General features: G+C 33.7%; 2 protein-coding genes across 9 annotated transcripts in view; one reads left to right on the top strand and one right to left on the bottom strand.

The window, feature by feature from the left end:
• LOC136026521 (polypeptide N-acetylgalactosaminyltransferase 3-like) overlaps positions 1-24,610 on the bottom strand; it is a 181,954-nt gene that overhangs the window by 39,381 nt on the left and 117,963 nt on the right. For 2 of the 8 annotated variants that reach the window (XR_010617328.1, XR_010617329.1), the window contains exons 11-13: positions 22,877-23,131; positions 14,906-15,082; positions 5,145-5,217 (exon numbers count right to left, since the gene is read on the bottom strand). Coding sequence is in view for 4 of the 8 variants with exons in the window: in XM_065703175.1 (XP_065559247.1) it covers positions 14,942-15,082; positions 22,877-23,131 (396 nt within the window). In the remaining 4 variants the exon portion in view is untranslated. Of the gene's footprint in view, positions 1-420; positions 485-5,144; positions 5,218-14,905; positions 15,083-22,876; positions 23,165-24,610 lie in introns of those variants that run through there. The other 6 variants (XM_065703198.1, XM_065703189.1, XM_065703208.1 and 3 more) reach the window with 5 other exon arrangements.
• The window catches only part of LOC136026548 (cuticle protein CP14.6-like), a 41,012-nt gene continuing 40,323 nt past the window's right edge, over positions 23,922-24,610 (top strand). Inside the window, exon 1 of the mRNA XM_065703237.1 lies at positions 23,922-24,018. Coding sequence (XP_065559309.1) covers positions 23,962-24,018 — 57 coding nt within the window. The 5' untranslated portion in view covers positions 23,922-23,961. The remainder of the gene's footprint in view (positions 24,019-24,610) is intronic.

The raw sequence follows: 24,610 nt of genomic DNA on the forward strand, positions 1-24,610 counted from the left end.
AGTGCTGAAACAGCAAAAAATTGCCGTTTTCAGAGTTTAAAAAAAAAAAGTTTTCAAAAAAATTGCCGTTTTCAAAAAAAAGTGCTGAAACTGAAACGGCAAAAAATGCCTATTCCCAAAACATATGAGCCGCATATATGAGGAATCAAACACATAGTAAACCGTTTAATGAAAAAGAAAGGAAGGGGGAGGGGTTCAACCACGGAAAAATGGTTTGCTTAGAACATTTCGACTTCTTTTTTGGGACTTCAATTACAAGAATATATGGGATAAGCAAAAGGACGTATCTCTGTTGCTTAATCTATTTTTGATTTTAAAATACCAAAAAAGGTATTTTCCTGTGAAAATAAAAAAAATTCTATCCCAAATCTACTACCCTTCCCAAATGATGTGCCTGCTTCTGCTCTTTTTCCAATTTACCTGAAAAATGGATCAGCAAAAAAATCGCCCATGTTTAACGAAAAAAAGCCCATTTACCACAAGGTCAGAATTCAAACTAAGCTTTCTAAAAATGAAAAGAAAGTATGTTTCCAGAACAAAACCACGGTCAGAGCGTTTTGATTCCAACAGTCGCAGAGGAGGAATCAATATCCCCTGGCCCATCCACTTCCTTAGAAACACAAACAAAAACAGAAAGAAATAACACATGCATGCAGCAGAACAGAGCTATTGCAATATCGTGTTGAAATAAATCGTGAAACATTCAGTTGATAAACAGCCATAAAACCATCTGATTCCGTGTTTTCGGTTAGAACTACAACCAATATTTTAAATTAAAATTTCAAGAAAAGGAAGGTGAAACGCAGAACAACGAAATAAATTTTTTTGGTGTTAAATAAAAGTTCTTTCTACAAGTAGAAATGTTTGAACTACAACTCTGGTGAAATAAATATTATAAAATTTAACGAAAATGCTGTTTTTCTGAAGGACATGTCTTTTATCGGATACCACACTCTTTGCATAAATTATTTCAACTGATACATAATCAATTATACAGTTATTTAATTAGTTTCGTCCATAAATCAATCTTGATTAATCCGTAATTAATGTTAATTAATTATTTAATCGCATAATTTAATATTTCAATTGGTGGTGCCAGTATAGAAGTTATTGAAGTATTATAATACTTAAAATAGGGTTAAAATACCTCAGGTTTACTGAAAAAGGTTGTAATTGATGATGACCATTGTTCATCTCCCTAGGCTACTACTTAGTCTAATAAATTATAAATGATGGGTCAACAATGAAGGAACTTAAAAATGTTTATCCGATTGAAGCAAGAATTCTAATCGAAAGGGGAAGAGGGACAGAGGCGCCATTTGGGCCAAATCTTGGGGTGGGCATGAACTCCATCTTGGGCCCCCCTGACTCACTTCGTGTCGCGTAAGAAAAAATGCAGGTTTTGGCAGCACATCGATCGAATATTCTAAGTAAAAACACATTTTCAGCACCTGTGTGTTGCTTGGAAATGTACTGTAACCGAATTTGGAACTCAGCCACACTGACCTCTAAGATTAGTTATAACATCGAAGATCACAATCAACGAGGTTAAGTGATTAAACTGAAAGGGGAAAATTCAACCAGACTACAGGCTGGCCTTCCTCAGCGAGAAACTTTGTTATTTAAGTAAACAATACGTCGGTGAAAGTAATCTTCATTGACATGCTGAGGGATGTAACCAAAATCTCGGTTTTCCTTCAGCAGAAATCTTTCAGATCAAATATATTTACAAAAGGAAAAACATAACAAGAGAAAAAAAATATTACAACGCTCAAGGTAACAAGGGGAACCGCCGAGGTTTCATCTTTGCAAAATCATCAACAAGCTGGTTGTGGTCCAATTTTTTACTAAATGCTTCTCTGCAAACATCAAAAGGAGGTGACTGAGACAATCGTCTCCTGTTCTATACCGCAGGTAGTTTTTCACTATTTCTCAGCAAGAAAACAAACGCTCATTGCTCGCTATTGTCACAGGAAGTGTGGCAGCAATACAAAGTACTTTAATTACTTCTGACTAAGCCACTGGTAATGCCTGAAGATGATCGACAATGTCTAGGAAGTTTTCCGGTTTTTTGTTCTCATCGAGCAAGAAACGCTTGGCAATACCAGCTTGAGATTCGAGAAGAATGTCGTCGATATCCAGCTCACCGTAAAGAGCAGATAAACGCTTGAGCAACTCTGTGTCCATAAACTTGGTCAAGCTTGGATCCAAGGCTTCGAGTGTGCTCAGTGCTGGTATGTTATCTGTGAACCTTCTGTCAAATTCGACTAGTAGACGGTCGAAAGTCTCGGAGTACTCTCGCTTCATTTCATCCGCCAAAGTAGTAGTCCCATTTCCAGATTGGATGGAGTTCTTTCCTAGCGTCAAAGTTGTCACAAATTGTTTCAGATGCTTGGTGATCTTTTGAGTTCTAGTGCTAATGGCTATTAATACCTTTATATTTACCTGACTAAAAAGTTAATAGGCTTAATGATGAAGTCTTCTACTTCTCTCTGTGCTCTCGTCTTTAGAGTCTTATGGTAACGTTGGCCTACAATCTCGGGTTCGACCAGTAGAGGATGTCAAGCGTCTCTAACTTTCATAAGGTTTATGCGTGGATCATAAAAATGTTTATTTACACATATGATACAGTAAATGTACATAAGACGAGGACAGAAACAGAATAAGAACTGACTCGAGTAATCTAAAACGGTGGCTTATATTCACTAAAACAAGAAAATAAACATCGAGACATTTGACAGGAACTGCCATATTTTAATCTGTCAACTTAGAGGAATTACTGCAAAAATTCAGAGTTTATAATATTAATATAATCATCTAGGAAATGGGCATTTGACAGAACTCGAGAATTTATTATGTATTTAACCTACTTTCAAAGTTTACAATGGTTAATAGCAAATAGCGTAATTACCCCAAGGGTCGTCAGGTAATTACGCTCTTTGGTTAATAGGCGTGCAGTAATGTCAAATCAATTGGACAGAATGGATTATGTTGGACATAATGGACTATTATGGCCGGCAAAGGGCCCTTTGTGGTGGAAGCTTGGGCCTCCCTGGAAAATCTGGAGTGGGCATTTGCCCACCCTTGACCCCCCCCCAAATGGCGCCTCTGAAGAGGGATATTAGACAATTATAAAATAAATTATGCAAATTACGGAGAAACTAACGAATTTAAGTTAAGAGCGACTTGGCTCAATAGTAATCGAAATTCTAAAAAACAGAATTTTAATATCAATCGATACATCAAACGAATCAGCAAATTATGCTGATTCTAAATACATAAGATTAATCAAGTTTAGTGTTCAAAAGTCATTCATCAAAAGTCACGAGCCTGAGAGCATTTGCCTAATTTTTTTAAATAGAGGAGAACCCCTCTGAAATTAAAGGAATCTTCATTAAAATCACACAACCACATTCAGCATATCAGAGAACCCTACTGTAGAACTTTCAGGCTCCTATCTGCAAAAATGTGGAATTTTGCTATTTTTTACCGAAAGACAGATCACGGATGTGTGTTTTTTATTATTTTTTTTTCAGGGGTATTGTATTAAAATAACGGTCCTAGAAGATTGGGAGAGGGTGCATCCGAACAGAAATAAAAAGTTCTAGTGTCCTTTTTAAGAGACCAAAAGATTGGAGGGCAACTGGGCCCCCTCCCACGACCATTTTCCCCCGAAAATTATTTGATCGAAATTTGACATAGCCATTTTGTTCAGTATAGTTGAAAGATCAAATAATTATGTCTTTATGTATAAGACGACCCCCCATAGTCCGTGGGCAGAGGCATGTAAGTTATGAAATTCACCCATTGTTTACGTAAAATATTTATTATTGGGAAGTATACAAATATTTTTTTGGGGGAGGGGTTGCTCTTGGGGTGGATTTCTTTAGGGAGAATCTTCCTTGGGGAGAAAAATTTCCAGGGGTAAATATTCCAGGGGACTGGGGGTATTTGATAGAAAAATTATACGAAATTCTTTTTAATTTTCTTACACTTTTTTCTGCCAAATTTTTCATGTGACGTTCCGGGGGAATCATCAAGGGGCTTGTTTTCGCGTGTTTTGCATTTCTGGAGGGATCGAGGAACCGATTAGGGATAAAGTCTTGTTCAAATGAAAGAATTCAAAGTAGTATTTACAGACTGAATCTTCCGCAAGCAATTTTACAGGGATGGAGGATTCTCAGCGAGGATGGAACTGTCTGGAGAAAATTTGACGGGAGGGGGTATACTTTGCGTTGCATGAAATTTCCGTGAGTTTTCCGTGAGGGAGAGGGGTATATTTCACAGAGGGTAAACCAAATTTACCGGCATTATTTAAAAACGAACAGAAATTATTCCGCATATGAATGTCTGTCCCCTCCTCAATACCTTGCTCTTTATACTAAAGTCTGACTGTTTGTCCCAATTTTTTAAGAGCGTCTACTGAAACACCGGGGCCGTTTAGTTAGAATAGGAAGCTTTTTTAAAAGTGCTAACAGCGTTAGCGCCAAAAAAAGGTATTGAGGAGGTGGCAACCCTTTATATACGGAATAAATCTGCCAGAATTAATATGCAAATTCTGTTTGATTTTGTTCATGTAAGGTGAGCTAAATTCGAACCTACATTAGTTGAATAACGTTCAAAAATTAAATAAGTAAGGAGTAAGGAGCGACATTAAAAGTAGCATAAAAAAGTAACGAGCGACATTAAAACTTAAAACGAACAGAAATTGTTCTGTATATGAAAGGGACTGTCTTCTCCTCAACGCGCCGCTCTTTTATTTATTATTTATTTAAGAATTAACGACGCTTCTTGACTACTAAGGTCCCTGCGTCGGCCCTGCAGTGCATTCCTGCAGCGTAATTCGATCTCTGGGTCCCGTATTACTAAGCTAAGGTCAAACCCACTGCGTCACCACAGGACATCAACTATAATGGGCGCCGCTCTTTACACTAAAGTTTTTATTGTTTTAAAAATTAGAGCTGTGACAAGAGTTAACACTTTAGCGTAAAGAGGGAGGCATTGAGGAGGGAACAGTCCCTTTCATATACGGAGTAATTTCTGTTCGTTATGTATAATTTCTGCATAAGTTTTAATGTCGCTCCTTATTCTCAGTAAAAAAATTACTTTTTTTTATATTTAATAATATCAAGCGACGGACTTACCAGACATCTTAAATTGGAGAAAAAACATAACATGCTAATGTTGACATTTAGGAAGAAAAATACCAGCACCAGACTAAAAGAAAAAACACAGAATTAAACCAAAAACTATATGTGAGTGGATGCTTTTGAATTAAAAATTTTACAGTTAAAATGAAAATCGAATTTATTCAATTTTTTCAAGTTTCATACCATTTCTTGTCCTTTGCTTAGTCCAAGCTATAGACCGACTCAAAAAAAAAAAAAAAAAAAAAAAAAAAATCCTGACTCGGTGTTAAGACTAGCTGGAGGTAAAGAAAAGTATGAGTTCTAATTCGGTGCAAAAACAAGTCAAGTCATGACTAAGTGCAACAACGAAGTTCCCTCAATGACTCTGAATCCTAGTACACTGAATTCATTAATTATAGACTTTTTTTTAGAAAAAAAAATCCTGACTTGGTTTAAAAACTAGCTGGAAGCAAAAAAAAAAAAAAAAAAAAAAAAAAAAAAAAAAAAAAAAAAAAAAAAAAAAAAAAAAAAAAACGCGTTCTAATTCGGTGCAAAAACAAGTTAAGTCATGACTAAATACAACAACGAAGTTCCTTCCATGACTCTGAATCTTAGTACACTGAATGCATTAATTATAGACTTAAAAAAAAAAAAAAAATCCTGACTTGGTATAAAAACTAGCTGGAGGCAAAAAAAAAAATATGTGTTCTAATTCGCTGCGAAAACAAGTTAAGTCAGGACTGAATGCACTAAATATCAATTTAGAGAAAATACATCAAAATAGCTACTTGGCTTAGAACTATCGAAAGGTTTCCAGTTTCAGCCTCCTAGTTTCCCGGGTCCAGTGGAAGATTCTTCAATAAATAAGTGCCCAGTCCAAAAAAATCAATCTTTGTGATATTAATTTACCCCGTAAAACCGAAAGTTATACAGTTCAATGAGGGCAGAAGTCTGTGCATTTTCTTATTTGTTTGCGTGGGGAAAATGAATAAAGCCTAAAAAAGGATACGCTTGGATTAGCTTTAAATATTGAAGCATTTTGACAACAAGGTGAACTAATATATAAAGAATGATAGTGTGATGGTGGTGACATGCTTCGTCTTATTTAGAACAATTTTGTTTTATTAAAAAAAAAAAATGTGTAATTTTCAGCTCAAATTTTTCGAAAGACAATGGACAAGCAAAACATTTGTCTTCTTTCAAAATATTATTTTACAAAAGCAAGAATCTAGTGAAAAGAGCTGAGATGGGGTAATAGCCAAACTCACACTTAGAATAACCGCAAGTATAATGTTAAAACCGAATGATGAATAAAGCAAACATTATCTGAAAAAGTTTTTTTATCCAAATGAAAGAAAAGAGTAACATTAAAACAGAAACAAAAATTGCCCAGTATATGAGAGGGAAAATAGAAATTTTATTTGCATAAAATAATTGCTGTAGATTCATCAGTGTGGATAAGGCACACCGAGAAAACTTTTTGGAATAGTTGTACTTTTCAATTTATTCTTATTTGTGTGTGCATATACTATTTTATTTGGCTGTTTTTTTCTCTTACTTAAAAAATAATGTCATTTCATATAGAATTAAATAAAAAAAAAGATTTTTTTAGCTGAAAGTAAGGAGCGACATTAAAACTTAAAACGAACAGAAATTACTTACTATATGAAAGGGGCTTTTCCTCCTCAACGCTCCGCTCTTTACGCTAAAGTTTGACTCTTTCTCTTGACTCTACATTTTAAAACAGTAAAAAAATTTAGCGTAAGCCCCTTTCATATACGAAGTAATTTCTGTTCGTTTTAAGTTTTAATGTCGCTTCTTACTTTCAGCTAAAAAAAACTTTTTTTTTTATTTAATTTCTGAACGTTTTTGAATCAATGCATGTTTTGATTTTGGCTCTCCGCAGAGGAATAATTAACACAAAATTTGCAATTTTTTTTTTTTTGCTAAATGGCTTTCTCATAGTTTTGATCGAATGATTTTGACAAAAAAGGGAACGGAGGAGGGAGCCTAGTTGCCCTGCGGTTTTTTGGTTACTTAAAAAGGCAACTAGAACTTTTATTTTTTTTACGAATTTTTTTATTAGTAAAAAACGTAACTTATAAATTAGCTTACGTAACGAACTTTTGTAATCTTATGTTTTTATTACAAGCTGGGTCGCTCCTTACTACAGTTCGTTACGACGATCTGTTTAACAATGGACGGCTGAATTGCTACCATCGGTGTTTGTTTACTGATCGTTTTTTTATCTCCCAATGTGTATGTAGTAAAACGCCAAGTGTGTTTTGGGCCTTGGTCAACTTAATAATTTGCATTTATGACTTTGGCAGTACGATATTCAGTCTCCATTGAATTATTTTCTTGATTCACTATTCCTGCCGCCCCCTCTCGCTCGCTAGCATTTGCTTCGACTCCTTTTGGAACGTATAGACTCCCCTCAGTAAGATGCGAAAAAGCTTTATTTTCGATGAGATTTCAAATCCCTTCTACAGTAAATAGGCTTAAATTAAATAATAAATTTAAAAAGATTGATTTTGAATGATATTTCAAAACCCTTCTTCAGAAAATAGGCTTAAATTAAATAATAAATTCAAAAGCTTTATGTTCAATGAGATTCCAAATCCCTTCTACAGCAAATAGGCTTAAATTAGATAATAAATCTAAAAATCTGATCAGCTTATCTTTTTGATAGAAATTTAACAGAATATATTATTAGGGCACCCTTTGTGACAGGGACTTCTTATTCTATATTTTTATTTTCAATTATAATGTTTGCCGTGCCGGGACAGCCTCCTTCGTCTATTTGTCCCTCTCCTGCTCTAAGTTGTCATGTTTTTTTCTTTGTATTTTGGATTTGTTTTTGGATTTTTTCTTTTTTTTTTAGTTTGGTGCATCATAATATTTATTTTGATAATGGGTAGCCTTTGATTCGAGCTTAGCTCTTTGTTGGCTCTATCTGAATATTTTTGTTTATCTATGTTGTGTTTGTTAAATAAAAATCTTTAATCTTTAATCATGGCTGCTGCCGTAGCTTCAATCTAGTAAAGGACGAACTACGGCCCATAGTAACCAAAAATTGTGTTTAAGAACAGTGAGATGAAAAGATCTGTTAGTGAGGGAAGAGAAGATGTAACCACTCACGAAGTTTTGACTTCGCCAGCAGTTGCCAGCAGTTGGTGTTGGGCGACATAGATATATCTGATTAAATATCGTTATTGGATATCAAATTGCAAAAATTGGTGTCAAAAATGATATTTGGAAAGTTTTGACTATGCTTGGCAAATGGTCAAGAAGAAGAAGAATCAATTTTGTCTTATTTCTGTGTTTTTGTTTGTTTTTTTCACGTGTTTTGGTCGATAATAGAATTGATTTTGACAATAGGTAGCCTTCGATTCAAGATTAGCTGTCTGATAGCTCTATTTGGTTGTGTCTAAGATAAAAAAAAATTTCATCTTGTTATCATAGATTATCACTTAGTTTCATTGGTATCATATTCCTTGGATATTCTGACTAATAAAACGAAAATTTCAATTGAAGTTAAATGATGTCCAACGAAAGAAAGTAGATGAACTGAACAATTTCTTTTCTGCGCCTGATTTGAAAATTAGCACAGAACTCCGTAGTGCTGCAGTTGGTTCTTGCGTAATCTAGCCTATTGTCACGCTAGGTTTCGTGAGCCCAATTAAAAGAAATAGGGTAAAGCTAAAACGATAAACAATCAGAGGTCAAACAAATAGGCTATGTAACTTTCAGAGACATATTCCTAATTTGCAACTGTTTATTTTCTAGACGTTATCCAGGGAAACTGTCAAAAAGCAGTTTCAGGCGCTCGTATACGTGACTGTAAATCTAACAAGAAGTTAAACAGTTCGTGATAACGAACTGTAGTAAGGAGCGACCCGGCTCAATAATAACCAAAACTCTAAAAAATGTGATTTTAATACTAATAGCTAAAACAAAAGAATCGCATTTTAATGCTGATTTTAAATATATAAGTTTCATCAAGTTTAGTCTTACCCATCAAAAGTTACGAGCCCGAGAAATTTTGCCTTATTTTAAAAAATAGGGGGAAAACCCCCCTAATAGTCATAGAACCTTAATGAAAATCACACCATCAGATTCAGCGTATCAGAGAACCCTACTGTAGAAGTTTCAAGCTCCTATCTACAAAAATGTGGAATTTTGTATTTTTTGCCAGAAGGCAGATCACGGATGCGTGTTTATTTGTTTGTTTGTTTATTTTTTTGTTGTTGTTTTTTTTCCAGGGATGATCGTATCGACCCAGTGGTCCTAGAATCTTGCGAGATGGCTCATTCTAATGGAAATGAAAAGTTCTAGCGCCTTTTTTAAGTAACCAAAAAATTGGAGGGCACCTAGGCCCCATCCCACGCTAATTATTTTCCCAAAGTCAACGGATCAAAATTCTGAGATAGTCATTTTATTCAACGTAGTCGAAAAACCTTATAATTATGTCTTTGGGGACGACTTACTCCCCCACAGTCCCTGTGGGAGGGGCTACAAGTTACAAACTTTGACCAGTGCTTACATATAGTAATGGTTATTGGGAAGTGTACAGACGTTTTCAGGGGGATGTTTTGGTTGGGGGAGGGGTTGACAAGAGGGGGATATGTTGGGGGAACTTTCCTTCGAGGAATTTTTCATGGGGGAAGAAAATCTCCATGAAGGGAGCGCATGATTTTCTAGCATTATTAAAAAAAATGCAAAATAAATATGAAAAGTTTTTTTCAACTGGAAGTAAGGAGCGACATTAAAACTTAAAACGAACCGAAATTATTACGCATATGAGGGGCTTACCTCCTCCTAATACCTCGTTCTTTACGCTAAAGTATTTTTAGTGATTTCAATAATTTATCCTACGGCTTTTGTGATTCAGGGGTCATTCTTAATGAATTAGGACAAAATTTAATCTTTAATGTAAAGAGCGAGGTACTGACGAGGGGGTGAGCCCCTCATATAAATAGTAACCGAAACTCTAAAAAACAGAATTTTGATACCAATAGTTACATCAAAAGAATTATATTTTAATGCTGATTTAAATATATAAGTTTCAACAAGTTTAATCCTTCCCATCAAAAGTTACGAGCCTGAGAAAATTTGTCTTATTTTAGGAGATAGGGGAAACACCCCCTAAAAGTCATGGAATCTTAACGAAAATCACACCATCAGATTCAGCGTATCAGAGAACCCTACTGTTAAAGTTTCAAGCTCCTATCACCAAAAATGTGGAATTTTGTATTCTTTGCCAGAAGCCAGATCACGGATGTCTGTTTGTTTTTTGTTTTTGTTTTCCAGGGGTGATCCTATCTATCCAGTGGTCCTAGAATGTTGCGAGAGGGCTCATTCTAACGGAAATTAAAAGTTCTAGTTCCCTTTTTAACAAAAAAATTGGAGGGCACCACGGGCCCCTCCAAAGCGAGTTTGAGATAACCATTCTGTTCAGCTTAGTCAAAAACCTAATAACTATGTCTTTGAGGAAGACTTAATCCCCAACAGTCCCTGGGGGGGGGGGGTTGCAAGTTACAAATTTTTACCATTGTTTACATATAGTAATGGTAATTATGAAGTGTACAGACATTTTCAGGGGACCTTTTTCACGTTGGGGTGGGAGGGGGTTAAGTGGTAGGATCTTTCCGGGGAGGAATTAATCATGAGGGAAGAGAATTTCCATGAAGGGGGCTAAGATTTTCTAGCATTATTTAAAAAAATGAGAAACTAAATTATTGTTTTTTTTCTCCTGGAAGTAATGAGCAGCATTAATACTTAAAACGAACATAAAATATTACGTTTATAAGGGAGTACAATACCTTGCTCTTTACGCTAAAAAAAAGTTTTTTTTTGTATAGTTTTAAAAAGTGCACTTGTGACAGAGTTAAACTTTAGCGTAAAGAGCGAGGCGTTGCGGAGGGACAGCCCCTTTCACAAACGGACTAATTTCTGTTCGTTTTGAGTCTTAATATCGCTCCTTACTTGGAGTTAAAAAAAAACTTTTTTCATTATAATAGACAAACAGCAACATAAACGATCGTTTATTTTAGCGTATACGCCAAGATGGTGAATATGGAACTAAATCCATGCTTATACACCTGGCGTTTTTTAAAGCTGACGACTGCTGATAAAAAAAAAAAAAAAAAAAAAAAAAAAAAAAAAAAAAAAAAAAAAAAAAAAAAAAAAAAAAAAAAAAAAAACTAAGCTTGATGTCATAAATAAATTTCTTTTCCTGGAAAAGGACAGGGCAATGGTTTTTAGGTGAGAATTAGACCAGGGAGGAACATGTGAATATGAATATGGGCCAAGAATATGGGGTTTAAATTTTAGGTAATTTTTTTTGCGGAGAAAAATTTATCGGCAAATTAAATTGGTATCGCATCGGTATCGGACCACGAAAATCCATATCGGTTGGGCCCTAATATGCACTACCTTTTCAAACATTTTCTGTAAACGAAGCAAAACGCCAAAGTCACATTATATCTGTAAATTTTTTTTTACACTCGAACCGGTTTTCACACTTACTGTTTTTATAATCTTTGAATCATACTAAAAAAAAAGTTGATTATATTAGTACATAAAGTCGCAGTGGAAGATAATTTGCTATATACCAGGAAAGGCTTAAAGTTTAAGCTGAAACTTTTAGTGCATGTTGAGGGGAATGTTGAAGCAACCAAAAGGTACTTTAAGCAAAATACTATTTCTATTACTTCTACTGTTCATACTTACTGTTAAGGCTATGAGAATTTTTTTTTTAAATGCTGAAGGGGATGTTGAATTCAACTGAAACACAATGTGTGAATCAGCTGTATCTAAGAAACGGCTTAGAGTATTAGGCTGAAACTTTCAGGGCATGACAAGGCGTATGTTGGACTAATAAAAATATTCACTTTACTGTAAACAAATAATATATTTAATGTTTTCCTTTTTTTAAGTTTAATACATCAAAATTATCAAAACTCTCAGGAATGAATACCAGCATATATATTAAACTGTCAATCTGTTTTCATTAGCTTTTCATTTTAGTAATTTTGGTTATGCTGGTGTTTTTTTTTTTTTCTTCGATATTATGTAAAAAAACACATTGCTTGAAAAAGGATTGTTTGCAGTATAGGGCAAATTATAGTCTGCTCTTTAGAAGACAAAGAGGGTGTCAGCCCCACTCCTCTTAGTTTCTGCTCATTTTGAATTTGACTCGTTTATAATTTCGGTTCGTATTGGTTGTATTTATTTATCAATAGTTATTTATTGTAGTTTTACAACTGAAAAATTATTTAACTTTGTTTCTGATTGTGTTTGGTTTAATGTGAGTCTTTGCATTCTTTGAAAAACATCTTTTGTGGAAAATATTTTAAAATCAATTTAAATTCAGTGTTTGTTATTGGTAGGTATACAGACATTTTGGGGGGGGATTTTCCAAGGGGAGAATTTATAGTGGGGAAGGAAATTTCTGGGGGTGAACTTCCCAGGAGAAATTCTACACTGGGAGAAGTTGCCATAATTCCAATACGAAATTCTTTTCATTTGTTTTACTTTCTATTTGCCGATTCAATTTATATGGGGAGATTTTCCGGGGGGACATTTTCAACAGGGTCGGAATTTTCTGGAGGATTTTCCCCTGGTGGGAGTTTTCAGTGGGAGAAATTCTCCATGTCGGAATTCTCCACAGGAATTCCCGAAAAAAATATCTACAGAGGGAGGATTTCCGGCATGATTTGAATAATGATCAGAAATAAAAAAAATCAACTATGCTAAGGAGAAATTCAAGAAAGTGTACTAAGGAGGAATTTTCAAATGGAATCGTTCGAACAGATTGTTTTTTCTTAAAATGTCAATTTTTATAATTGAGCAAACATTTATAGTCTTGGATGTTTACAAGGCTCTCAAGGGACAATTTTCTAAGATTCAATCCCTATAGTTGCGAGGACTTCAGTCTCAAATCCTCATATTTCGAGAAACCACCAAGTACCTACACACCTGGCTTTTCAAGAATAATACCGCCAATATTTTCATCAAAAGTTTTCTTGAATCCTAATTTTCCTAAGATATACAAGATATATAGTTGTTTTATCCACGGTTGCTTTACTGCTCTAGCTTAACCTATAATTTTCTGCAAAGGGGAAAAATTTTCTACAGAGGGAGGATTTCCGGTATGAATTGAATAATGATCAGAAATAAAACTATTTTTCAAATATAACAGGACTCAGAATGATTCCTGCTCATTCGAAAAGGGACTCGACGACATATCCAGGGACTTTAGGGTTAAAAAAGGGACCAACAGGGACTAAAATGGGAAAAGATTTTGAATAAATTTGTAGACTAAATTTGAAATTTAAGATTTGACTGTCTATCAATCATGACTAAGACATTCCTTTCCATTTGAATCAGAAACGGTGACGAAGTCACCCTAAGATTCATCATATTCACAAGCCTCGGAAGGAACTCATTTTCCCATGAGACGGGTCAGTCGCCTTTTTTCTCATTTTTTATTTGCAGTTATATTTATTTAAAACAAAAAAGGAAAGCAACTTCAAGACTAGAAACAAGTAAAAAAAAATCCATTAGACTTCAGCTTGCTTCAGTCCCGTTTTTCACAAGCCCCTTTCCTCCCAAAATCTCTGTCACATGCATTAAATGCATATGATAATAATATTATAAAAAGGCTAATCATTAACTTTCAGAATCAGAATAATTTAAACATTAATGATGGCAGTATATGTATTAATAAAAATTTATATTAATAAAATGTATCAATAAAAGTATTAATGATGGCGCATAGGATTTCCATCAGCTTTCCTTATAGGATGGAAAAAATTTCAAAATGAAAGACTTTTTAAACAGTCCCTACAATAAAGACTTTACTAGATAGCTTTTCGGATATTGAAAAAATTTCAAAATAAACATTCCTTCACATTTTGAGAAAAATATTATATGCATCCTATTCGTCTCAACTTATCACAATATCACAAATGTATTTCTTAAACAGCCTCAGTTTACTTAGGAGACCTGAGTCTTGAAACGAATTCTTATAATTATAATATCTTATTTCTTATACATTATACCGATTTAAGGTGATTAAAAATCAATTTGAGGGGTCCACTCCCCTTTTTGCAGGTATAACTATAAGCGTTTAATGTTTGGTAACAAACACTTTTCCCTTTCGGTATTGATTGCTTATATTTAATTAGTTTAATTATTTTATTGCAACTATTAAAAACGCTTGAAAATAAAATTTATCTTGGGATAATTTCACACAGAAATTCTTGTAGATTTGATGCCTTTTATAGAATTAGAAAGCCCTAAGCTGCAAATTACAAGTTATCTTAAAATAATTTAAAGATACAATTTTATAGTTTCTAATTTGTATTTTATCTTCCAATGACAATTTTGGTAAAAGCGGAGTCTCGAGGATATATTTGATGCCTAAGGAATTCAAATATTCAATATTCAATTATGTAGGACCATACTCAAAATAATTCCCGAAGCATCACGTCAAAAAGTGTCATATGCATATAGTCAAGGGGACGGGAGGGGGTTGAAACAGCTAATTAACATTTATCCTATTTTAGGAATTTAATTAGAATTGATAGCATGGAGTTTTCTATTAATTTTTTTTTATTGCGATCTTTAAAACAGACATTTTAATTATGAAAATTTTTTTAGAACATTTAAATCTAACAGGTTGGGAGTCTTCAAATCATAGATTTAAAAGTTGTGCTGTTCCTTTTAAATCCATTTGATTTTATAGAGAAAAAGAACTTCATTCTTACCAGAGAAAGCAAATGGGATAAAGAAGAAGTAGGAGATCATCTCCAAGGCACGTCAATTAGCTCCCATTTTTGTTGAGAGCTAAAAGGGTTGCAAGGGACTGCCACCAGAGCTATTGGTTGAACCTTTGCCACGAAAGATAAACAAAGCTTACTTTCGAGATGCTCAAACAGTTTATCCTATAAAAAAAGCAAGATCTGAGTTAACCCTAAATACATCAATTGGTAGTTATGTTTCATGTGAGTCACATGGACTAACAATACCTAAGGAGTGGATTGGCTAATAAAAGACTTGGTACTTGTTAATTATTCAAAAGACATTCAACAATTTTGATATATAGATTTGTAAAAACCGGTTTCATAGCCACAAAGACTCATGACAGAATGCATTGAACCTTTTTAATTTGGGATATATATTTGCACATTAGGGCTGGGGTAAAGTATTTGGACAGCGTGAAGTTAGAAAACTATTCTTACTTCATAATATGCAGAATAATTGCAGCTAACACATTTTGCATGCAGATCCGCTACACTTTATCCTCCCCCTCCCCCCTAATGTGCAAATATATAACCCAAATTATATAAACCCAATGCATTCTGTCACCCGTCACTTGTCCTTAGGGCTATGAAACCGGTTTTCTCAGATCTTACATTCAGATCAAATTCTTGAGTGTGTTCTAAATAATCAACAAGTACCAAAGACTCAAAGGTTCCTCCTAAAAAAAATACACCTAAATTTACTTTCAGGGTCGAATATTGCACACATTGTCACTATATTGCCACTGCACAAATTCTGTCAACGCTGTAAAAAGATCAAAAAACCAATATAAATCGAACGATAATGGTGCCATCTCTACGAAAATGCAATCTACTAAAGTAAGCATCGATTATTCTAACACTTATCACATCCAGTTTGTACAATATAAGAACTTTTCAATTAGATGTCCTAGACGTGTTTGCGCTGGCCCATGCCTACATTTATCAAGATTTTACGTTGATGAAATGCTTAAAAGAAAGGTTATCAGACAACCAATAAGAGGAAAAGCTGTGGAACGAATGCTAAGAAACACCAGTTTACAGATACCGTAGAGGTAAAGCTATGAGAGATGCGGGACACAGGTTCCCTACGCCGAGCAGTAGAGTGAAGAAGCACATAAATGTCTGCTCTCATTAAAAAGGAAAAAAAGCGACAAGGTTTAAGCATAAAAACATATCAAGAATAGCTAACGTTTTTGATAAGACCAAGAATATAAAAAATTTCTAAGACTACGCTGGCTACAGATGACAAAATCATTTTTTTTCTTTACGAAATAATGTTTTTTCTTCTATACAACATTTTCAATTTTTACCAAGGATATAGGCAAAAAACGAAAATTAAAACATGAACCAAAAGTGTATTGGAAAAATAAGAAAAACTAAAATAAACAAAGAAAAACTATTAAACTATGTTACATGTCAAGTTTGAATTTTATGAATCTGTATAGTTTCACTGATCTAACATATCAATTGTCCCACTTCCAGGTTGTTTCCTTATACCCCCGATATAAAAACAAAATCTATCATAAATTTTAAAGAAATTGCACATCCTCCTATTGATGATGATTCATAATGCCTAGCGCTTTTTCAAATGTACAAATCACATGGAGTTGACTTGATGGTAATTTTGGATTGTAAAGAGGATACTCTTGAGATTCCTGATGCAATTCTTTTGCTTTTTCATTCGGTTTACAACTCTGTCGTATTTTTTTACAGCTTGATTTCTTTTTACACTGCATTTTTACATGCTTGCAGAAATGCAATACAACTATTACTAACAACTCACTGTATCACCAAACCACCAGAGGCCAAAAAAGCTACGCACGCTCCTCCTCCATCGCAATCTATTCAAAACCTTCCTCTTTACCCCCCCCCCCCAAAAAAAAGTTTCCCTTTCCCTTAAATCTTTCCTTATGACATCCTCCCACCCCGTTCGGGAGGGAAGGAAATGCAATAGCATTTTTGAATCTTATACTTCTGCAACAGCTTTCTGCAGACATACTTAATATTTGTCAACATCACGTTTCTCACAAGCAGTAGTCTTGATTCTTGTCAGAAATCTCAGTATATTTTCAAATACTGATTCCTTCGCCCAAGGTTGTCATAATTCCTTAAAGACAACTCAATGTCGATTACATTCAATCAGAAAATCAAATGCAACACTGGTTTTTGGTGTTACTCTAGTCACTAGAGTAACGTTTTTGGCTCTACGGTATATGCTAGGGTAGATAGTAACAACTATACTAGGGAACAGCTAATATATATTGCTAGCCATGAGGGTTTAGCTTAGAATGACTTTCATTGAATTTTTGGTTCCAAAATTTCACTTTGATGGCGGTTGTCTAGCCTAATTTGCATTGAGTCTCTATTTCAAAACTTTGCATAGAGTAAATTTTGGTTACAGGTTTGGTTATTCGCTTTACATTACTTTAAGACACTTCTCTACGATTCCAGTAGATATCATTTGCCTTAAAGACCAAATGATATTAAAATATAGTTTTTTTTGTCCCCTGATCGAATCTTAAGTCCGATCATGGCTAAAAACAACTTTCATATTTTTTTTTTTGGGGGGGGGGGGGAGGGGGAGACTTTGAAGTTCTTATAGATGCACCAGATTCTCGTCAGTGGTGCCACGGTCGTGAGAACAAATAAACAAAATTAATTCGTAAGATTGTGAAAAGCACTTTCATCTTTAGAAACTTAAGCACTAACAGTTATTTTTATTAACAAAGGCAAATACACCGTCTAAGGAGGAGCTACACCGGCTTAAGCTGTATTTTTTAGCTGTATTAAGCTGTTTAAAGCTAAAGCCATATTAAGCCATATTGCTTAAGATGTATTAGCTTATTTTTCACTGATTTTCTACAGCATTTTCTTTTTTTTTACATTTAGCAATGTCACCAAAAACTGTTCTAAAAAGTTTTTTTTTTAATTTCACTGACTCAATAAAAAATTTGACCCGTTTTAATATTTTCATTTATTCCAAGAATAAATGAAAAGGCAATGTCATATAAGATATTATACGTAGTAATACTACTTGGGTTAACAATATATTAAAAAAATTAAAAGCTTCAACGTTGAACATTAAAAAATAAATTTTTATACAGATGTTTAGATCAACTGAAAAATCAACAACACCAATTAAAAGCAAAAAAATAGCAATGAAAGAAATCGATAAAACAAAACAATAAGAAAAGAGTAGGATATGTTTTATGGTCGGCTAAGAAGAGCGTATAATGTCAATTTTTGAAATATTCCACAGAAAACCTGATTTTTGTTCTTTTATCCTTCTACTTATTCTTTTTAGAACTGGAATTTTCCCAGCTAGGGATCCACCGCCTCCTTCCTATGATTTGACCTTAAAACATGATTGTATAATGTCCTCTTTATAATCAAAACAAAAATAAGTTCTGGTGACTGAAAATCGATTATAATATTATAATTCTCTCAGAGAATAGTAAATTATTTTTTCCTTTATCCTGAAGCCATGGATAGTCGCTAGAAACAATAGTTGTTTCATCACTTTTTTCTGATTACAAATAATACAGATCTATGAAAAAAAATCTTTGAATGAAAAAAAGTTATGAAAAAAATCTATATAATTCAGATTTTGTCCAGCCCTTTCATTTGTGTATCCATTAATTACAGTTAAAGCTAGAGAAATAGGCGAGTAAGTTCTGAATAAGTTAATATTCTGACATCTATATCACAAATTTTGGATAAATAGATGGGGACATGGAAGAACGTATGATTCAGTCAAATTATAAATTATATTTTTTGGAACAAAACTAGTCTAGACCTTATAAGAAAGAAGAAGAAAGTTCAATTCGTGCGCTAAAAGAAAAAAAGGTTTTAAAGGGAAAATTAAAAAAATATTAAAAAAATATTTTTATGACGGCAATGATAAAATTATTTTGACTTAATTATATTGCTCCTTAGGTATTTGTGAGAAAGGTAAGCCAAACAATTCCAGCTCTTTAGTCGTTGTTGCATTGTTACTATGTCAAATTTTTTATCCGGTAAAACGAAGTTTAAGCAAATAAGAAGAACGGATTGTTTAATGACTGTATTTCTTAAAACTCTGTTTCTCTATCTTAAGAACGGACTCTCTGTACTCGCTATGCTACCCTTTTTTCTCTATAACATATACTCTCTCTCTCTCTCTCTACAAGATATAATCTTTATACTCTCTGTTTCTCTATGCTATGGATATACTCTCCGTATTCTTTATATATACTCTCTCCATTTCTACCTATGTTCTATGTACTCTCTATACCACTATACTTTCTAAATATTCTTTCTTTAATTCTCTCTATGCTCTATATAATATACTCTCTGTACACTTCTGTACTCTCTATACTACTATAATCCCCATGTATACTCTCTGTTTTTCTCTGTATCTTATGCGCTCTCTATACTCTATATGCTCTCCATAATCGATATACTCTCTGTTTCTCTATGCTATGGATATACTCACTGTAGTCTCTATACTACTATACTCTCTGAATGTACTCTCTCTATTTGTCTCTATATTCTACATACTCTCTATTCTCTCCATGCCTGACATACTCTCCATGCTCTCCATTTCTCCCTACTCTCAGAACTCTATATCCTCTATAATACTAAACTCTCTGTATATACTCTCTCTGTTTCTCTATATACTTAACTTACTCTCTATACTCTCTGTTTCTCTATGCTATGGATGAATTCCGGATTTATCAATAAATTCGGTCAGGACCCTAATTTGTTACTTTTAAACTGTCCTTCAAATATTCATTTCTTAACTAATTTGTTTACTTAACTTAGCTTTATAAAATTCTGTTGTTGTGAAAGGCGTTTTTCAAACAAATATTTTGTTTCGTTGCCAACGAATAGACGAACTTTCAATAGATTTATTTTGTAGCTTGTTTATAATTGTTTGCTAAAAAAAATTTACTTGAAGGAAAAAGTTTGAACTGTTTGATTGATGGATCTGTGTGATTTTCTGGGGAGTAATTTTTCCCCCGATTTCTCATCCCTAATTGAGATAGACTGTGACAATCAAGAAAAAACTGAAAACAATCTGTTTCATAATTTGGTATGACAAGATTAAAAAATATTTTAACTGTTTGATTGATGAGTATGTGTACTTCTCCGGGGACTATATTTTCCACCAGTTTCTCATTCCTAATTCAGATAAATTGTGACAATCAACAGAAAAGAGATAAAGACTAAATTGTTTCATAATTTCGAATGACACGATTAAAAAATATTCGAAGAGAATGTTGTTGTTTTAAGAAACTTCTTGAAAGAGATTAATCAAAGGAAACGGCGATAATTACAGTTTTTGTCATGTTTCCCAAGAGATTCAATTTCACGGAATAAGCTATCCGCAAAAGCTTTCCAAAAGGAACCCAATTACAGGAAAGAAAAACTGAAAGTATTTTCAAGTAGTGAATCTCATATGGATAAAAATCAGTTTCACAAACAACATTACTTGACGAATATTATATCTAAGATTAGAAGTAACAAGTGCCTCACTGAAAAAAACAAAAACATCCAGTGGTGTTTTCAGGACTATTGAGCCTATTTTTTTCCATATGACGGTTTTTGCTAAGTATAACTTGTTTAGTATGATGAATATATAAATACCAAATTGAAAATGAAATGCTTATCACAACATTAAAATAAACATAAAAATTACAGCAAAATAAAATTTTGAACTGATGAGCTTTCAGTAATTAATATTACTTTAGTAATTAGTTCTTTTCAAGACTGTTCAAGACAAATATAGCTTCATTACAAACAAGAGTTTGGATACTGTACCCATCCCAAAAATGTAAAAGTCTAAAGCCTACTGCACCATTGGTGCTTCACTGAAAACGATTTATATTACAAATATTTTTTTCCAGCTATTGCAGTATTAAAAAGGAAAATAAAATAAAAATAAAATTACAAAAAGGAAAAGGAAAATAAAATTACAGAGAAATAAAATCTTGAATTGATGATCTTTCAACAAATAATTCTTGTCGTTTTGAGTTTGAGTTATTGTAAGTTTCTATTTCTTCTGATCTTAAGTTTAATATGGCTTTTAGTTTTCTTTAGAAAACTACTTTTTCCGAAAGTTTTTTTTTTAATTAATACTATAAAAACCGTTAAAGACCGTTTAAAATCGTTAGGATCTTTTCCCACTTTTTTTTATAAAAACTTTGGTCTTGCACACGCTTCAAAATGAACCGTCTCTAGTCTAGATTATTGTCAACCTATCAATCAACCTGGACCATGACAAAAAGATGTTCGTATTTCGGGCCTTCATGGGAAAGTTTTTGCCTCGACATTTATTATCAGGCCCTCTTTTGAAACAAAAATCAAATCATCACTAAGATCAAAGCTCGGCCCATGGTATAACTGCTTGAATGTGCTCTCTAATTTGCATATGGCTACACGAAATTGAATCGTCCTGCAGTCAATTGCACCTTTTGGAACTGAGTTTACCGTGTGCTTCGCTCTTTGGCCGCCTCTGTCTAAAGCCCTCTTTAAATCTGTTTTTTTAGGTAACAGCCTTACTTTAAAAATTGGCCCTACATAGTTTCTTAAAACTTAATGCTATACTACGGCTCTTCTACGCCAAAACTCAACACTTTTTTTTTAGTTTTTGGAGAAGATCGTAAGATGGTGATTTTTTTCTGTTGGGAGAAATAGATCCAAATATAGGATTTTGTCAGTAGGCTTTGGACTATTTTTAACAAAATGGCTAAAAATTCCATTTTGGTGGGGGGAGGGTTGCCATTGGGTCTCTTTTGATTATTAAAACTCGAACTAGAACTTTCAATTTCCAATCAAATGAGCCCTCACTGAAGTTTATATGAGCATCCTTTCCATAAGAACCATATATACCCCCAGGGCATAACTTAAAACGCCTGCCCCAGGCCCTGGGGGGTTGTGTAGAAACCGGAGTTTTTGTTATCTGACCTTTGAACTATTTTTAACAAAATAACTATCTCCAAATTTTTATCTAATGCATTTGGGAAAAAAGAGAGTGGGGGGGGGAGCTAGTTGCCCTCTGATCTCTTTTGACTCTTAAAAAGTGAACTAAAACTTTCGATTCTTAATCAAATGAGCCCTCTTTGAAATTTATACGAACATCCCTTCCATAAGAACCATATATGCCCCCAGAGCCTAACATGAAACACCTTCCCCCGGGCCCTGGGGGGTTGTGTCGAGATTGGAGTATTTTACATCTGACCTTTGACCTTTTTCTACAAAATAGCAATCTACAAATGCTTATCTGATGTATTTGGGGAAAAGGCGTGGAAAGGGGGGGGGCAAGCTGTATTCCGATCACTTTTGCCTCTTAAAAAGTCAGCTAGATCCTTCAGTTTCCAATAAAATGAACCCTCTTTAAAGTTTATGTGAGCATTCCTTCCACACGAACTATATATGCCCCTAGGGCATAACTTACAACGCCTGCCCTCGAGCACTGGGGGTTGTGTCGACACCAGAGTTTTTGTTATCTGACTTTTGAACTATTTTTAACAAAATGGCTATACCAATATTTTGACTTGATACGATTGGGGAAAAAGGGCGTGGGGGCTAGTTGCTCTTCAATCACTCTTAAAAAGACACTAGAACTTCCGATTTCCCGTCGAATGACCCCCTTCTGAAGTTTATACGATGACCCCTTCCAATTTAAGTGCCTCTGGGGGAACAAATAAATTATACTAAAACATTGTAGCAGTATGGCGTTTAGGCAATGCTATAGCGTCGCCTCTGAAACAGTTTTAGCATTACGTTGTCTTTTTGTAAAAAATAATATTATACATTGATCTGACTATTAAGAAAACTTATATTTTGATTATAAGATTATAAGTTGATTTTCATTCTACTACACCATTTTCTTTCTCTCGTGTGAGCTTTTCAGATAACTCAATACAGATTTGAAGTTTATTATTTACTCACCTTTTTATCATATCTCCACTTTTGGCGAATGGTCCCTGTACACGCCAAAGAATGAACTGCTCTATCTCCACTTACAAGATCTAGGCAAACAGATTCGTCGGTCATAATAAAGCCATCTGGCGTAAAAACCCATAGCTGAGGTTGGTAGAGGTCCTTACTACTACATGCTTTGAGTTCAGGTCTACCTGCGGGTTGTGGAGCCCCTGGCCGGCCTGGTGGTTTCTCTATGCATTTTTCTGTCTCTTCATTTTTGATCTGTAGCCAAAAATATTTCAAGGTTATTTAAATCTATAAAAGGATAACAGATATGACAGATATGGAAATATAAACGTATGTGCGAATAATTGGGATGATTTTTGGAATTTTGAAGTTTTTTTTTCTTTTTTCATTACTCCATTTTATTAAACTAGCGACAAAGGATGAAATTATTATTACAGTTTAGGAGACGTAACCAATTAAGTACAAAATTATGACTTCTACAACGTTTCTTTTGAAATTAGAAGGCAAAGAAGATTTTTCAACCTTCATCAGATATTCAAATTATATTAAGCATTATTAAAGAAGAAATTTTATGAAAATTGATATTTTCAATATCAATTTTGAAGAATATTAGTTGATAATAATCTCCATTTAAACGTTTATTTGCTCGTGATAATATGAGTAAAAATGTGAATCCGAAAATATACATAACTATAAATATATACACGAACACACATTTGAAACATGAAAAAGAAGTATCAGCAAAAAACAATAAACTAAATAAAGAGAAGTAAACAAAAGAAAAAACAAAAGGAAAATTAAGCACTAATTAGTATAAGGGCTTCCATTTACCATGCTGCTATACGCCTTTAATAGGGAGTACGTAGTCCCTCAGTCCCAAGGTCATCAGGCAAACCCAAGAATGTTTTTGTCAACAATGTAATAACTTGGGGAAAACCCTTACTCAAATATTGCTATTGTTGATTTAGAATTATGGCAATAGGAGAAAATTCATGGCCTTGAAAGTGTTCTATACAAATTAAGAAGTCAATATTCATAGAATCACAAATTAAATATACTTTAACTAGCGTGGAATAGTGAATTATATGAAGTCAGTGAATCAAATGTCTGAGAAAAGGAATTGTAGTGATCCTTTAAGAGAGGTCAGTAAAGTTTTAAATCTAGCACTATCTTTAGTGAATATGAACGAAGAGAAATACTTTTTATCAGTTTTGTTTTATTAAAATACATTTGCAAATTATTTTGCTATTATAATGAATTAATATAGATTTTAAGATTACATAATATTTCCCAGGAAAAATATCCCCTCCTCTTCTCCTTGTATTTTGAGCTAAATACTTCTCTCTCCCTAATTTCTTTGAATTGACGCTACTTAAGAAAACTGAAATTACTTTTAAATCACCTTTGTATTAGCTTTTTTAGTTTTGAGAAAAAAAAATTCTGTCATTTCGCTTAAATTTTAAGTCATATCAATAATTTTTCTTTTTCTAAATTTAAACCTGTCAAAGGAACCATAATTTTTTTATTGTTCCCATAATCATCCCTCCTGATAACCAACGTGGACCCTCCAAAAGCTACATTGACCAGCTCTTCTGTCGAGAACGTAAGACTAAAATTGAATATATCCTCCCTCTCTCTTTCTTGTATAAGTTTTTACAAAACCTCGAAATCATTATACTTGTTTTAAAATATGATAAATAAAAATCATATTTAAGAGAAATAGAGAGAAGTAAT

This window comes from Artemia franciscana, chromosome 1, assembly GCF_032884065.1.
Source record: "Artemia franciscana chromosome 1, ASM3288406v1, whole genome shotgun sequence".
NCBI classification, from domain to species: Eukaryota; Metazoa; Arthropoda; class Branchiopoda; order Anostraca; family Artemiidae; genus Artemia; species Artemia franciscana.